The 14,533-nt window shown below is 41.9% G+C and overlaps 1 protein-coding gene across 2 annotated transcripts; it reads left to right on the forward strand.

The window, feature by feature from the left end:
* The first annotated feature begins 1,688 nt into the window (after positions 1-1,688).
* On the forward strand, positions 1,689-14,284 carry LOC311044535 (progestin and adipoQ receptor family member 3-like). 2 transcript variants are annotated; one of them, XM_084056192.1, is made up of 8 exons: positions 1,689-1,830; positions 4,497-4,728; positions 5,048-5,210; positions 6,660-6,815; positions 9,669-9,866; positions 10,113-10,203; positions 10,681-10,691; positions 14,012-14,284. In XM_084056192.1, the coding sequence occupies exons 1-8, from the start codon at positions 1,770-1,772 to the stop codon at positions 14,141-14,143; spliced, it is 1,044 nt and encodes a 347-aa protein (XP_083912318.1). In that variant the 5' UTR covers positions 1,689-1,769; the 3' UTR covers positions 14,144-14,284. The 2 variants fall into 2 exon arrangements, with proteins under 2 accessions (XP_083912318.1, XP_083912319.1); XM_084056193.1 differs by lacking the exon at positions 10,681-10,691 and having other exon boundaries at positions 13,893-14,029.
* Positions 14,285-14,533: the final 249 nt, after the last annotated feature.

The following is a 14,533-nucleotide window of genomic DNA, read 5'->3' on the forward strand; positions in this document are numbered from 1 at the left end:
AGGCTCAAACCTTTTGAAAAACGTTTGAGGGACATAAACAATATGATATCAAATATTATTATTTTTTAAATTCATGGTGTAGCTCCTTTAAAAAGTGCACACTTGACAGGACCTGAACACATACTGAAGCAGCATTTTAGCCTAACTTGAAGTACATTTTGATACCAATATTTTTGTACTTTTACTCAAGTACATTTTGAATTCCAGACTTTTACTTCCACATTGCAGTATTGAAAAATTTAGTACTTTTTCCACCACTGTAAAAGAGTGGGTGAAATTCTTTATCGTAAACGTAGTTACAGGAAAGTTCCAGGGCTAATTTGGTTTGATTAGAACTTTTTTCATCCCCCCCCCCCCCCCCCCCCCCCCCCCCGAAAATTGGAGAATGCCACTCTTTTTTTTTTTTTTTGTCAGGCAAATGTCCAGGCATGCTCACCAGTGTTGCCATGTCCGCTTATTATAAGTGACTTTAGGCTTCTTTTTATGTCATGGACCCCCAAATAATATGTATTTGTCCCCCTAACCCCCATCTGAAAATGTTTTGTGCCAGGGAGCCCTGTACCAGATTTGTGTGGTTTCAAAATAGAATGTTTTAAAAAATCTTCCAAATATTCCACATTCAATTTTATGTCAAGATTTTCAATGTATAGGCCTACAGTATATAGGTTTAAAGTGCTCATAATGGCCTAGTGCATAGCAATGGCGGCCATTTTGTAGTTCCACTCAAGCAAAGTCCATTCATTTTTCCCAAAGAGATTTCCAAAAATATTTATTATAAGCCTAGAATCAAGCCATCCAGGCTCCTGGTGAATTATGACCATAAAACATTCGATTCTGTGAAGAAGGAAAACAAAAATATTTCATTATATGATTTATTACTGAATTTAATAATACCCTTTGTTTTGCGTTTTTCAAAAAATAAATAATCACAGAATCAGATGTTGTATGGTCATGATTCACCAGGAGCCTGGAAAGCTTGATTCTAAGCTTAAAATAATTTATTTAAATATTTTTGGAAATGGGAAAAATGAATGGCCTTTTTTTTGTGGAACCAGAAAATGGCCTATATACGTGCCTTTTTTGGGCTTTTCCTCCTGGACCTGGTTGCTTATATCCAGTGGTGGAACGTAACTAAGTACATTTACATAAGTACTGTACTTAAGTACAATTTTGAGATATTTGTACTTTACTTGAGTATTTCCAATTTCCAATACTTTTACTTCACTACATCTCAGAGGCAAATATTGTACTTTTACTCCACTACATTTATTTGAAAACTTTAGTTACTAGTTACTTTTCAGATATAAATTATGATATAATGAAACATACATTAACTACTTTAGCCCTATTTTATACCTAGGCTATTTGAAAATAGCCGATCTACAAGCTCACAACGCGTCGCATGTAGATCTGCTATTTTCAAATATTTAGTACTTTTACTTTTGGTACTTCAAGTACATTTTGATGCCAATACTTTTCTACTTTTACTCAAGTGCATTTTTAATTCTGAACTTTTACTTGTAGCAGAGTATTTTTATATTGCAATATTGGTACTTTTACTTAAGTAAAGAATTTGAGTACTTTTCCCACCACTGCTTATTTCTCTCACACAATATGGCAACGCTGTGACAGTGGGGTCCTCCTGGCCGGGCCATTGATGATGGCGTCAGTGTGATGATTTGGAGGATCATGAAACTTGACGAGGAGGATACCGTTGTTTGTTTGGGTTGTTGTTTTGTGAATTAAAACGTCGAAGCTTTCCTCTATAAATGTACAGCCCTTACAAAACAACCCCAAATGGCTCCAAGTGTACATACACCAAACTAAAAGGTGAGTAGTACGCGTGGACGTTGTCGTTTAGTCGCTGTTTAACAAAGCAGCGACGTGGCTAACCGTTAGCCTTAGGCTAACTTAACACATTCGGGGGTGCGTTGTGAGCTAGCCCTGGTTCAGCGCGTAAGTGAGTTCCCTCTAACGCCCTGGAAGACCCCTCGCTCTGTACAAGGAATTCCACTGTCCTGCGAGCGCTCAAGAGTAGTGAAAATAAACAAAACAATTTCGCTACTCACCGAAGCAAAGGCTGTTTTGTGTTGTTGAAAGTCTATTCTCGGAGGTGGGAAGCCTCTCAGCACCCCACCTACTCTGTAAAATACACTTTTTGGGCAGAAAATAAAAGATGTCAGCGAGACGGAAATTATTTGTATTTACTCCACTGCGCCCTCTACAGATCTGGAGGATTTGAACTTACCATTAACCAAAATCTGTAGAGGGCACTGTGGAGTAAATAAAAATAATTTCCGTCTCGCTGACATATTTTATTTTCTGACCAAAAAGTGTAGTAGAGTAGGTGGGGTGCTGAGAGGCTTCCCACCTCCGAGAATAGACTTTCAACAACACAAAACAGCCTTTGCTTCGGTGAGTAGCGAAATGGTTTTGTTTATTTTCACTACTCTTGAGCGCTCGCAGGACAGTGGAATTCCTTGTACACGCGCAGAGCGAGGGGTCTTCCAGGGCGTTAGAGGGAACTTACTAACGCTCTGAACCAGGGCTAGTCAGTGCTTATGCGACTTGAAGGTGTTTTTTATAATAATAAATATAATAATAATAACTATTTATAATAGTAATACACATAATAATAGCATTAATACATATAATTATAATAATACATATCAATAATAATAACTATTTATTATAATAGTAATACATATAATAATAACAATAATACAGATAATTAAAGGAACAAATAATTATAATCAAGAAAGAGAACGGTTTGACTGATGTCCTTGCGATTAAGGTGCATTGATGTGCATTGAAGGTTCTTATCCTTAGGTTATAAATATAAACATTACATTAAACATGTACAAGCTGTAAAGTGACCTGTGCCAGGGTTCCTTTGCATTGTTCAACAAATAAGGGCTGCCTCTGCTCTGACCCCAGACAGGCAGCGCATGTAAACGCTGTATAATTAATGACTAGTGAGCATCTCTGATCCTTCCTGTGGTGGAAATTCAGTCACCAGAGACAGCACAGCAGTTAAAGGTATACTAGCTTGTAAAATAAAAGAGACAACATCACCGGTCAGAACACTATCAGCAATGAATGACAGTATGCACCGGATACAGTATCCTGCACTGTGCAGAAACAGATTCACACAATCACAGTTTAGCCATATAGCAGACACTCTTGATCCAGAGCGCTTTAGCAAGGTGAACATAACAAATGTATAGACACAGTGTAGTGTCTCAGTAATCTAGGATGAGGTAAACCAAGAACCTAGAATCCGTCTAAACAGTATAATATCAAAAAAGTAAATAATCTGTACATTGAAACTATACAAACTAGGATGCCAGGTCAACAAATTAACCTGGCATCTGTCTTAAATAACGGGCTATCTAAATTACATTTTAACCTTTGCATTAGACTGCATGGTCGTCGAGGCTAGGCCAAGTGCCACGGGCTAAAGTGGAGTCTAAAGAGGTGAGTCTTCAGATCACGGCGGAGAATTGGGAGTGACTCCGCAGTTCTAACAGCAATGGGGAGTTTGTTCCGCAGTTTGAGAGCCAGAAGGGAGAAGAGTCTGGGATGTGTGGAGCGTTGTCCCGGATGTTTTAGGGAAGGTTCTGTCAGCTTCCCTGTGTTAGCTGATCTGAGTAAACGGGAGGGGTTGGATCAGGCTTATTTGATCCAATAAGCCTGATTGGATCAGGCTTATTGGTACCCCCATTGAAGATATGGGGGTACCATACCTTTGATTCATTTGTAGGCCAGCATCTGTGTTTTGTACTCTGTGCGGGCTGTAACTGCCCTCACAGTCTCCATTACAGTAAAAGTATCTTGTGTTGTGCAGATACAGATTCACACAGTCACAATGACAATACAGTATCCTGCAACTCTGCAGAAAGAAACCTCACACAATCACAGTGTCATTACAGCATGTTGCACACTATGCAGAAGAAACAAGTACACACAATCACAGTGTCGTTACAGCATGTTGCACACTATGCAGAAACAAGTACACACAATCACAGTGTCGTTACAGCATGTTGCACACTATGCAGAAACAAGTACACACAATCACAGTGTACAGCATGTTGCACACTATGCAGAAACAAGTACACACAATCACAGTGTCGTTACGACATCAACAGAACACCCTGATAACGATAGAGAGACAACAGTATTATCAGTGCAATAACCACGCCCTCCAGTGTTACCGGGGAATAGAATACACTTTTTTTCCAAACGTTTAAAAAATAGCAGATCACACCACCTCGCATCATGACGCCTTGTGATCTTCTGATCGGCTATTGTTGAATAGCCAAAGTATGAATTGGGCTTGGAAAGTGGTTAAACTGATTTTGATGCTAGTTTAACTAACTTAACTGGGGGACCCCCTGAAACCCCACACGTGGGTCCCCGGACCCACAGACCATTGAGAACCACAGATTTAAGCTTTTCACACATGCAAACAAACGAGTGCTGCTTTATTCTTCCAGCTTCGGCTCAGACTAAGGGGAGCTCCCATGCACCAGCCATGCCTCAGAAACTGTTGAAGAGTTCCCAGACGGCACACTACATTGAGCTGGGCAGCTATCAGTACTGGCCTGTGCTGGTACCCAGGGGGATTCGGCTGTACACGTATGAACAGATCCCGGTGTTCCTTAGAGATAACCCCTACATCACCGATGGATACCGAGCCTACCTTCCCTCCAGACTCTGCATCAAAAGGTAAGAAATAAAGGAAGGAAGTGCGAAAATAGCCAGCACACAATAAATGTCCTTTTCACATAGTTTATTTACCTCTCCACGGACGGAACAACGGACGCGCTTCAACCTAACGGGCCTTCCTCAGCGTTAGGTTGAAACGCGTCCGTTGTTCACTGCACTTAGGTTGGGTAAAATGCAGAGGACAAATTTCACGTATGTGCAAATATACATTGCCAAATAATAAAAAATGTTTTATATAGATAATGTAATAACCTTGCTGGGATCACAGGTACAATTATTGTCTGACCACAATGCTGGCCTTGTTGCCGTCTTCCTGCAGCATCTTCATTCTTTCCAACGAGACGGGGAACATCTGGAGCCACCTGCTGGGCTTCATGTGGTTCTTCTGTCTGGCGGTGTACAACATGGCGTCTGTGTTACCTGCCACCGGCGTCTCCAAAGAGGACTACGTCATCTACTCCATAGGAGTCTTCTGTTTCCAGGTATGCTTGGTCTTAACCACAGGAAGCCTAAAGCCCAGTCCACACCAATGCAACTAGTCGCAACAGACAGACGGGTGCCATTTGGGGATAATGGTGGCAAGTAGTTGCAAGCAGTTACCGTTGCAAGGAGCTGCATTTGTGTGGACTGGCCTTAACGTCTCATTCTGGGCAAGTTATAATAGAAAATAAATAAGTAGATCTACATATGTATGCACATGATTCAATGAAACACACACACACACGTATGTTTCTCCAGCCTGATCGCCAGAGATTTAGTATACATTGCACGGATCCAGTGCATGTCATTCCGTGCATAGTCGCCTAGAAACCCCGAAATTCCGTGCATATGTACGGCGAGTCCCACGGTGGGGGTAACCAGTCGCAACCCGGAAAAACCCAGAAGCAGAGCAGTCCCCACAACAAAATGTACGATTCTGTGCCTATCGGTACGTAACTCAAACGGCGCTGAGTAGGCTCAAGGGAATTGTCGCCACGTAAGAGACCACCGAGCGAGCTAAAGCGAGCGAGTTGCCGTCTCGAACGTTGCGACATGAGACTGCGCGCCTCCGAAATGGTTTAGTCACAATGGGGGAGATGCGAGGCGGCTATGCACGGATTTTCGGGTTTTCCAGTTGTCTATGCACGGAATTTCAAAAACGTTCAATGAGAACGTTTCTTAGACGTTTTTTATATAAAATGTCATTACTGTTACTTCACAATGATGCAGCATGTGGGGTGTAGTTCTGTTACGCCTCTAGGATAACAGATACTGTATGAGGAGTTGGACTAATATGATATCAAATAGAACAGGCAGGCAGAGCCAGTGGATGGAAGCAAGGACTTATTTAGAAATGGTTGGGAAAATTTGTTAGGATTTAAGATTTTGTGCAACATGTTTAAATGTAAAATTTTCATTGACCAAAATGTGCAATAACACACACAGCGTCATGCAGTGTCATTTATTTGTATCTGGGGGAGCGTACATTGGCAGTGTTAACACGTCAGAACAGAGGGCTCTCTGTCAGCAGATGGCTAGCATGCCTCTCCAGTGGGCTACTTACCTCGCTACCTATACACTGAGCTAATAGGCTGCCTATGCACGTGCAACATGTTTAAATGTAAAATTTAAAATGAATGAATTGGTTCAACTTCAACATTTACGAAAACCACACACAAACGTCACCACTTGCACTTTCACTTTTAAAAACCTTCAGAAATAGCGAAAGTAGACGATCTACAAGCTCACAAAGCATCGCATCACAACGCTTTGTGATCTTATGGAACCGCTATCTTCACTTCTTCAGCAGCGTGACACTGTAGTACGATGAAGTAGGACATTAATTCACAGGGAAAAACAAACAAACATGAAAAAAAAGTTGAAATACATACAGTAGATGCAAGGTTTCTGCCCGACAGCGACGATGACCAGGTTGTTTTTCTTTTCTTAAGCTGTGCATGCTGTGCTCGGCGGGCCACCACGTGTTCTGCTGCCACCGCTCGGAGAAGACCAGCCGCCGCTGGATGGCGCTGGACTACGCGGGCATCTCCATTGGCATCCTGGGCTGCTACGTCCCCGGGGTCTTCTACACCTTCTACTGTGATAACGTAAGTCACAGCTGACAGACTAATAGTATCTGATCCTTTTACAGCATACAGTACCAGAAAAGTAAACTAAACCACCGCTTATCCGTAAAAAAAAAAACACTTCGGTGAGGTGCTAGAGCTGAAAAGTATCAGGGTGAACAAAAGAAAAAACTGCAACCGCACACTCACTGGCAAAGAGATTTGGTGTAGAGGGGAAGAAGAGTGGACCAAGTACAAAGCCCTGGTCAACTACCGGTAAGTATTAGTTTACTAGAAGGTTTAAGTAGTTCAGTCAAAGTCCCCAAATCCCAAGTAGCACTGGCAGTGTGACACATTTGGACTAACTGTAGTTAAATGTGTAAGTTCCGTGCCAGCATAAGGTACAGTAACTCACTTGTGCTGGGCTTATTTGACAAAATGTCTTCAAGTGAGACTGATGCTGTACTTCATGTCATTTGGGCATGAGAACAAATTTGTGGGCAGTCGACAGGGACAGCTTCAGATGGGACTGTGACAATCCAAGTCGCAGATAGTTGGCAAAAAAAAAGAAAAAAGCCAGAGACAGTGGGCATTTTCACTCGGTTCCAGTGTATCTGGGGGAGCGTACATTGGCAGTGTTAGCACATCAGAACAGAGGGCTCTCTGTCAGCAGATGGCTAGCATGCCTCTCCAGTGGGCTACTTACGCTACCTATGCACTGAGCTAATAGGCTACCTATGCATGCATCTGAAATGAGGCAACAGTTTCCTTGGCGTGAAACAAAAAAGAAAACCTGCTCACAGCACAGTTAAGTCACATGTTTTTTTTATTAGAGCTAACAGCTGTCTATTTTGGAATTAAATCGGTTTTAATTGGAAGCAGTTTGTTTGCTCTTGTGGACTCTTGTCTACAGTGGCTCTGAACGAGTCTGAATTGCCAATGAAGTCAGGACCAAAATAGAAGAAGCAACACAGTGAATTAGATCTTTGCAACATTATCAGAACATCTCCTCACCCGCTTACTGAGGGGTGCCGTGCGCTCCGAATAGCGGATCTACAAGGAACAAATTATAAATCGGGCTTCAATGTCTGCCCATTAGCTCCCAAGAGAATGTTGCGTGCAGTTTGACATCCGTGGCCTTTGAAAAGCAGTAATTGAATAAAACTGAAATAGAGCCCATCTTTTTTTCCCCTTTTTTAAAAAATCTTTTTCTCCTCTTCTTCTTGACGGGCTCATTGTTCACAGTGTAGAAGCAATGTGAAACGCTAGTACTTGGAAAACCGTCTTGGAAGCCCACAAGGTAGCTTCATGTTCTCATTCCAAAACGCCCACCCATGTCTTTTTTTCCCCTCGGTTGCAACTCTCCCCTTGGCTGCACCGGCACTCGCGCGGTTTCCCCCTCGCATATTGGAAGCGCCGGGTTCTTGTGCCCCCGGAACGCGGGAGAAATCTGCTCCAGCCTCAAACCAGATGGCCGCGTCAACGACTGAGCGGTCCATCGCCGCCGCCACCCCCCCCACCACCATATGACATTCACAAGTCGAGGAACCAATCTCTTGCAAAAAGCCCTCTCCCTGCCAACACTCGGGCTCCGCTGTTGGGGGCGGCCTCCGTTCTGTGAGCCAAGAGTCCCCCCTACCCGCCCCCCACCCAAAGCAAATGGAATTTATATTTAGCCAAACTCGAGTGTTTGTCAAATAGCTTTTGGGATTGCGCGTTTGGTAAAGGAAACGTGGTGCTTTTGATTTTCATTTATGGTGGTACAAGTTTTAAAAAAGAAAAGAAAAAAAAGACCACCTCCAAGCGGGCACTTTCCCGGTGCAAATGTATTCACTGTGAAATTCAGCAGGACTTGTCACATGAGGAGGTGTGACTGGACGTAGGCCTGTGTTGGCACAGAGGCCCTTAAGGGACACAGAGCAGCCTGTGTGCAGTCGCTCATCTCAACTCCAAATATTAACTCTTTTACAATCACTTCCTCTTCCACTTGAACCAAAGCATCCCTATTTTGGGCATGTCATAATAGGCAATCATTCTGCGAAAAGATCGAAACTTCAACATTTTTAAGCTGTGGCTCCTTGAGGTCGTAGCCTTCTTGGAGAGGGGTTGTGTATGTGTGTATGTGTGTGTGTGTGTGTGTGTGTGTGTGTGTGTGCGGGGACTCGCTAGAGCATTTAACTCAATAAAAATAAACACGGATAACCTTTTGATAGATACATAATTTAAATTAAGTATACTGTGTATATTAAACTTATATGAAAAGAACATTTTACTGTAATTATACAATGAACAAGCAAGTAAATATAAAATACACACATGAACTATACTTAATTTTATTTAACCACTTAAAGGAGGAGGTCACCCAAAAAATGACTTATTTTCTATCAATTACACACCCCATAAAGCCTTGATTTCATGGATTTATTTTTGTTTTTGTGGCATTCCTAAAACAATAATTTGATGACCGTGTGTATTTCCGGTAGGAGACACAAATAATCTACTTTGTGTCTCCTACCGGATACATTAGCCGGTAGGAGACGGGAATCAAATTATTAGCTTAGGAATGCGACAAAAACAAAAAAGAATCCATGGATTCAAGGCTTCATAGGGTGTGCAATTGATAGAAAATAAGTCATTTTTTGGGTGGACTCCTCCTTTAAGCCCTATTCAAATAAATGTAAAAAATAAGTCTTTACAAGCTCAGCTTGTGAGCTTCTAGATATATAAGCTGTTTAAAAAGAAGGAAAAAAGGTATAAACTGGGCCACATTGGCTGCAATAATTGCAGACACTGATGTTGTCACAAACAAAGTCAAATAATGACCTATACCCGTATATCAGTCTGGCTCTAATTGACAGTCACAGTGAGGCTCTGCTTGTGTTTGTGTCCCTCCAGTACTGGCGTCAGGTGTACCTGGTGACCGTGTTGGCCATGATCCTGGCCGTGTTCTTCGCACAGATTCACCCCCATTACCTCAGCAAGCAGTGGAAGCAGCTCCGCTCGCTCATCTTCTGCTCGGTGGCCTGCTACGGCGTCATCCCCACCGTGCACTGGATCTGGTTCACTGGAGGCTTCTCCGAAGACCTGGTCCAGGTCTGTGAAGTACACACTAACAGAGTAGGGCTATCGTCGCTGTCGGGCAGAAACCTCTTATCTCCATATCAATATCCAATCCTGAAAAGCAAAAGTTTTTTTTTTGTGAGGTTTCCATCCGACAGACGATATCCACATGCTAAATACATGGCTCCTTCCTTTTTCCCCTGTACACCAAATGTCTTTTCTGAAAATAACACTACATTAAACCTTTTTTTAACAGCTAATGACTTCTTTTCCTTGCAGGCATTTGTTCCTAGGGTCCTAGGGATGTATTTCATCGCTGCACTAGCTTTCGTATTCTACGTCTCGAAGGTTCCTGAGCGCTACTTCCCAGGTAAGCACATTTCTTGTTGTCCAGTCCACTCACAGGAATGAGTTAATTAGGGATGCACAGTTTAATTGATCATTGTATCTGTATCGGCTGACATTTTCTTTAATGCAATATCGATCAAAAATCGGTATCGGCAAAATAATTCCAAAATGTTTTGCCTATATTTTATTTTATAATATTAATATAATAATATAGGTTTTGAATGTGAAGCTGAAAAAAACCTTTGTGATTGAAGGCTGCAGATTAGTGTTGGCTTTCAAATGGGTCTACATGTAAATAAGAGCAAATATACATTTAAATGTATTACATTTAAGTTGTTTGAACTAATATGTGCATCAGTAGGCCTAATAAATCATGTAATAAGAATGCGCAGACTTTCAGAAGTCTTCATCTGACCCCATATAATCGTACCTACTGAAAACTTGCAACTTGCATCCCTAGAGTTAATTAAGGCTAAATGTGTTGTGGGACTCCCTCCAGGTCAGTTGAACTACAGTGGGTGACCATTGACTTTGTCGTTTTTTTTCATTCTTCTCATGCGTTTCATGCAGGGCATGTATGATTTCCACTCTGTGCCACTAGGGGCAGCAGCGGTCTACTGCCTACAGCCCACAGCAGACAGCAAGAATATATTTGTTACTAGTTACTGTATATCCTCTCCAAACTGTACATACATTACTTTACACTTTTGTATTATGTTTTGACACTTGCTTTGGAAAATGTAAACGTATGTTTTATCATGCCAATAGCTCATTTGAATAGCAAAATTGTTTGTTTTGGGGTTTTTAGGCACTGTTTTTCCTAGAAAGACAGAGAAAGATCCTGTATGTTGCTTACAGTACAAGATGTGACATTTATATTAAGCAAAATATTAAGCAAATAAAGTTAGATAGCATGATGCTGCGCTTAACATTAGTTTAATTTTAACGTCTTAATTGATAAAACGAGACGGGAAAATAAACGTATTTTTTTCTCTTGCCAATAGATTGGGTTTTCTGTTCAGCGTCGGGCAGTCAGGAACGCATCTCTGTCATTTTAGAAATGTTCAGACACACATTGGTTTCTGTCTGTCTGTCTCAAAAGTCTGTGGAGAGAGAGAGAGAGACAGACAGACAGACGTCTTATATGTTTTTTTTTTCTCGCATCAATTGTTGTGTAGTAATATTCCAACATTTTCCTCTATAAATGAAACAGCCCAGCTAGTGTAGCGGTTAAAACTGATGTTCGGTGATTTTTCGACCCGTGTTCGAATCCCACGCGATGAGCATACAAATTATTCATTCTCGTCTATTAGTTTGTATTGGCCAGTGCGTTATATATATATAATGTATGTATAATGGATTAATATTCATAAAACCAACAGACAGACTTTTATTTTAAAACATAGCAGATCTACAAGCTCGCAAAGCATCATGGTGCAACACTTTGTGAGCTTGTAGATCGGCTATTTCCACTACTACTTTATGGGACACTGCTCTCTCTCTCTCTCTCTCTCTCTCTCTCTCTCTCTTTAGTTTGATGAACATTGAACCTCATAATAACATCACTCCGTTCGCGACTGCATACAGAACGTGTGTCGGCTCTGATGTTTATTAGACAGCATGGACCTCCGCTCAGGTCCTGGAATCCAGAGCCTTATGTCAAGACTTGGCTGCGAGCACATCGCACGGCAGAAAGCACAAAAACCAAAGTGGCACAGCCTGTCATGTCAGATAACCCCGAGCCACTTTGGCAGTTTTTATAAGACAGGGGTTATTGGCGTCTTTTTGGTTTGTTTTATTTTATTTCCTCGTTTATAATTATTTCCTCCTCAATATTGTTTAAGAATTAATGTGCTATCCATGACATGCTGTCACCAGTTTACCAGTTCACTGTCTGTTATTTAATGATGATCGAATATTGGCTAAATGTTTACAATTTCTTCTGTCCAAACAATGAAAAGCACTTAGAAAAGGCAAGTGAGTCTCTCTTTAATTAAGCATGATGAGCCATGTGTTTTCCACAAAACAATTGAATATCATTGAATATAATGGCACCCTTGTCATACTACTATGTTATTATAGCTTTCAGTTGGCCACCACAGGCACAGACAGTGTGTTTTAGCGCAGCGCGGCCTGGCGCAGCGCGGCGGAGTGGTTGCGTGCGGGGGGTCGGGGGGCTTTCGTGGGAGGGGGGGACGGGTGGATCAGAGCTTAACCCTAAAACCGAAATAAAGTAACAAAAAAAACTCCAATCCGCTCAAGAACCGCGCTCCCCCACTTCCAAAATTAGCACTAGCCTACAACACTGGCCCAGTCTCTTGCCAAACCGGTTATGTTAATGTATGCAGCCTATTCCAAATAAGCCAAGTGAGGAACTCTGCTATCAGGTTCCCCCTCCCCCCTACAGTACCTCTGTAGGCCTATCTCTTCTATCAAAGTATTTGTTCAGATACAAATTCAGAGCGGCCAATTTTGATATTTTTAATGCGCCTACATGAAGTTAGAGGGATGGGCAGAAATGGTGTAGGGTGTAGGCTATTTTCAACTGTTAATGGGTTTTTCTTTCTTCACAAATGAATTCTACTTTGTTGTACAACAGTGTCCCATAAAAGCTCACAAAGTGTTGCATCATGATTTGAATTCCGACTGAAAACGCCACCCTTGCGTCTCCGTGTGTACAACCAAATACGCATCTTTCCTGCACCGATGACGCTTGGGGCTTTTACAGCGCTGCTCCTACACTACCACGCACCGTCAGCAACAAGTGGACATGGAGTAAATGTACTTAGTTACTTTCCACTTAGTTACTTTCACGTGCATATAAATGAGCCACGCGGTTTTATAAGAATGAAAACAAACGCCTCGCTGTTGGCCATGGATCACATGACGGTCGTCTGTTACGGTCATGGATGAACTCAAAATGTTACTTGAGTTCAATCAAAGTAAAAGTACAAAAGTATTGGCAAATATACTTAAAGTACTGAAATATTTGAAAATAGCTGATCTACAAGCTCACAATGCGTCGCAATGCGTTGTGAGCTTGTAGATCGGCCATTTTCAAATAGACTATGTGAAATAGGGCAAATAATGTATGTTTTATAATGTAATGATTTATATCTGCAAAGTAACTAGTAACTAAAGCGTTCAAATAATGGTAGTGGAGTAAAAGTACAATATTTTCCTCTGAGATGTAGTGGAGTAGAAGTAAAAGTAAAAATAGCAGATCAGCATGCTTATAGCGTGGGATTCGAACCCGGGTCGTAAAATCACGCGTCATCAGTTTTAACCGCTACACTAACTAGACTATTTCATTTATAGAGGAAAGAGGTACAATGATACTATACAGAAATTGATGCGAGAAAAAAAAACATATAAGACGTCTGTCTGTCTGTCTGTCTCTCTCTCTCTCTCCACGGACTTTTGAGACAGACAGACAGACAGACAGACAGACAGACAGACAGACAGACAGAAACCAATGTGTGTCTGAACATTTCTAAAATGACAGAGATGCGTTCCTGACTGCCCGACGCTGAACAGAAAACCCAATTTAAACGCTCTAAGCACACGTAATTATTGCTAGTTATTATTATTATTATTATTAATATAAGACATCTATCTGTCTGTCTGTCTGTCTGTCTGTCTGTCTGTCTGTCTGTCTGTCTGTCTGTCTGTATGTATGTCTGTCTGTCTGTCTCTCTGTCACAAAAAAAGTGACTCCAAAGCGGCACCTTGTGGTAGTATTTGGAACTTAAATTTACTGCAAAGCGGGTGAGGCAAATGAGTGAAGTGATTCTCTTATGAAAAGCGACAAAGTCAATGGTCACCCACTGTACGTGGGTTCCAGCCATCAAGTGTGGCACGTCCTTCTGGTGCTGATGTTCTACTGGTGGCACCAGTCATCCATCTTCATCATGACCTACAGACACAGCCACCCCTGCCCAGAGTACCCCCAGCACGCCTAACTCACTGCGCTCCAACTCCAACAAACCAGCATTATGTAGGGGTCTCCGCAGTCTTCCTCAAAGACCGCCCGCGATTGGAGCATCATATACAGTACTATGCGCGCTGGCACCCAGAACCCAACAAGAGATCAACTCCATGAGTTTAGTAATGTGAGGCAACAACACAGCAGTCCAGCGGACCAAAGTGTTAATGTCACCGGCTGATTGCTATTATAGCCTGATTTATACGCACTGGTGTCGCGCACTGAAAATAGGCGATATACAAGCTTGTAGATCGGCTATTTTTGGTGTGCAACACTTGCACGCGATGAATTGTGACGAGGCTTTAATGTGTCACTTATCCTGATTCAAGCACACTTGTGAGACTTTTTTTTATGCCCAATTACAATC

This window comes from Gymnoscopelus microlampas (genome assembly GCF_963454915.1).
Source record: "Gymnoscopelus microlampas genome assembly, chromosome: 4".
NCBI lineage: Eukaryota > Metazoa > Chordata > Actinopteri > Myctophiformes > Myctophidae > Gymnoscopelus > Gymnoscopelus microlampas.

Excerpts from the sequence above, each read along its gene's own strand:
- LOC311044535 (XM_084056192.1), top strand. The coding sequence starts at position 1,770 with ATGTACAGCCCTTACAAAACAACCCCAAATGGCTCCAAGTGTACATAC. Across the intron at positions 1,831-4,496 it reads TACATACACCAAACTAAAAG|CTTCGGCTCAGACTAAGGGG; the intron begins GTGAGTAGTACG and ends TTATTCTTCCAG. Across the intron at positions 6,816-9,668 it reads ACACCTTCTACTGTGATAAC|TACTGGCGTCAGGTGTACCT; the intron begins GTAAGTCACAGC and ends GTGTCCCTCCAG.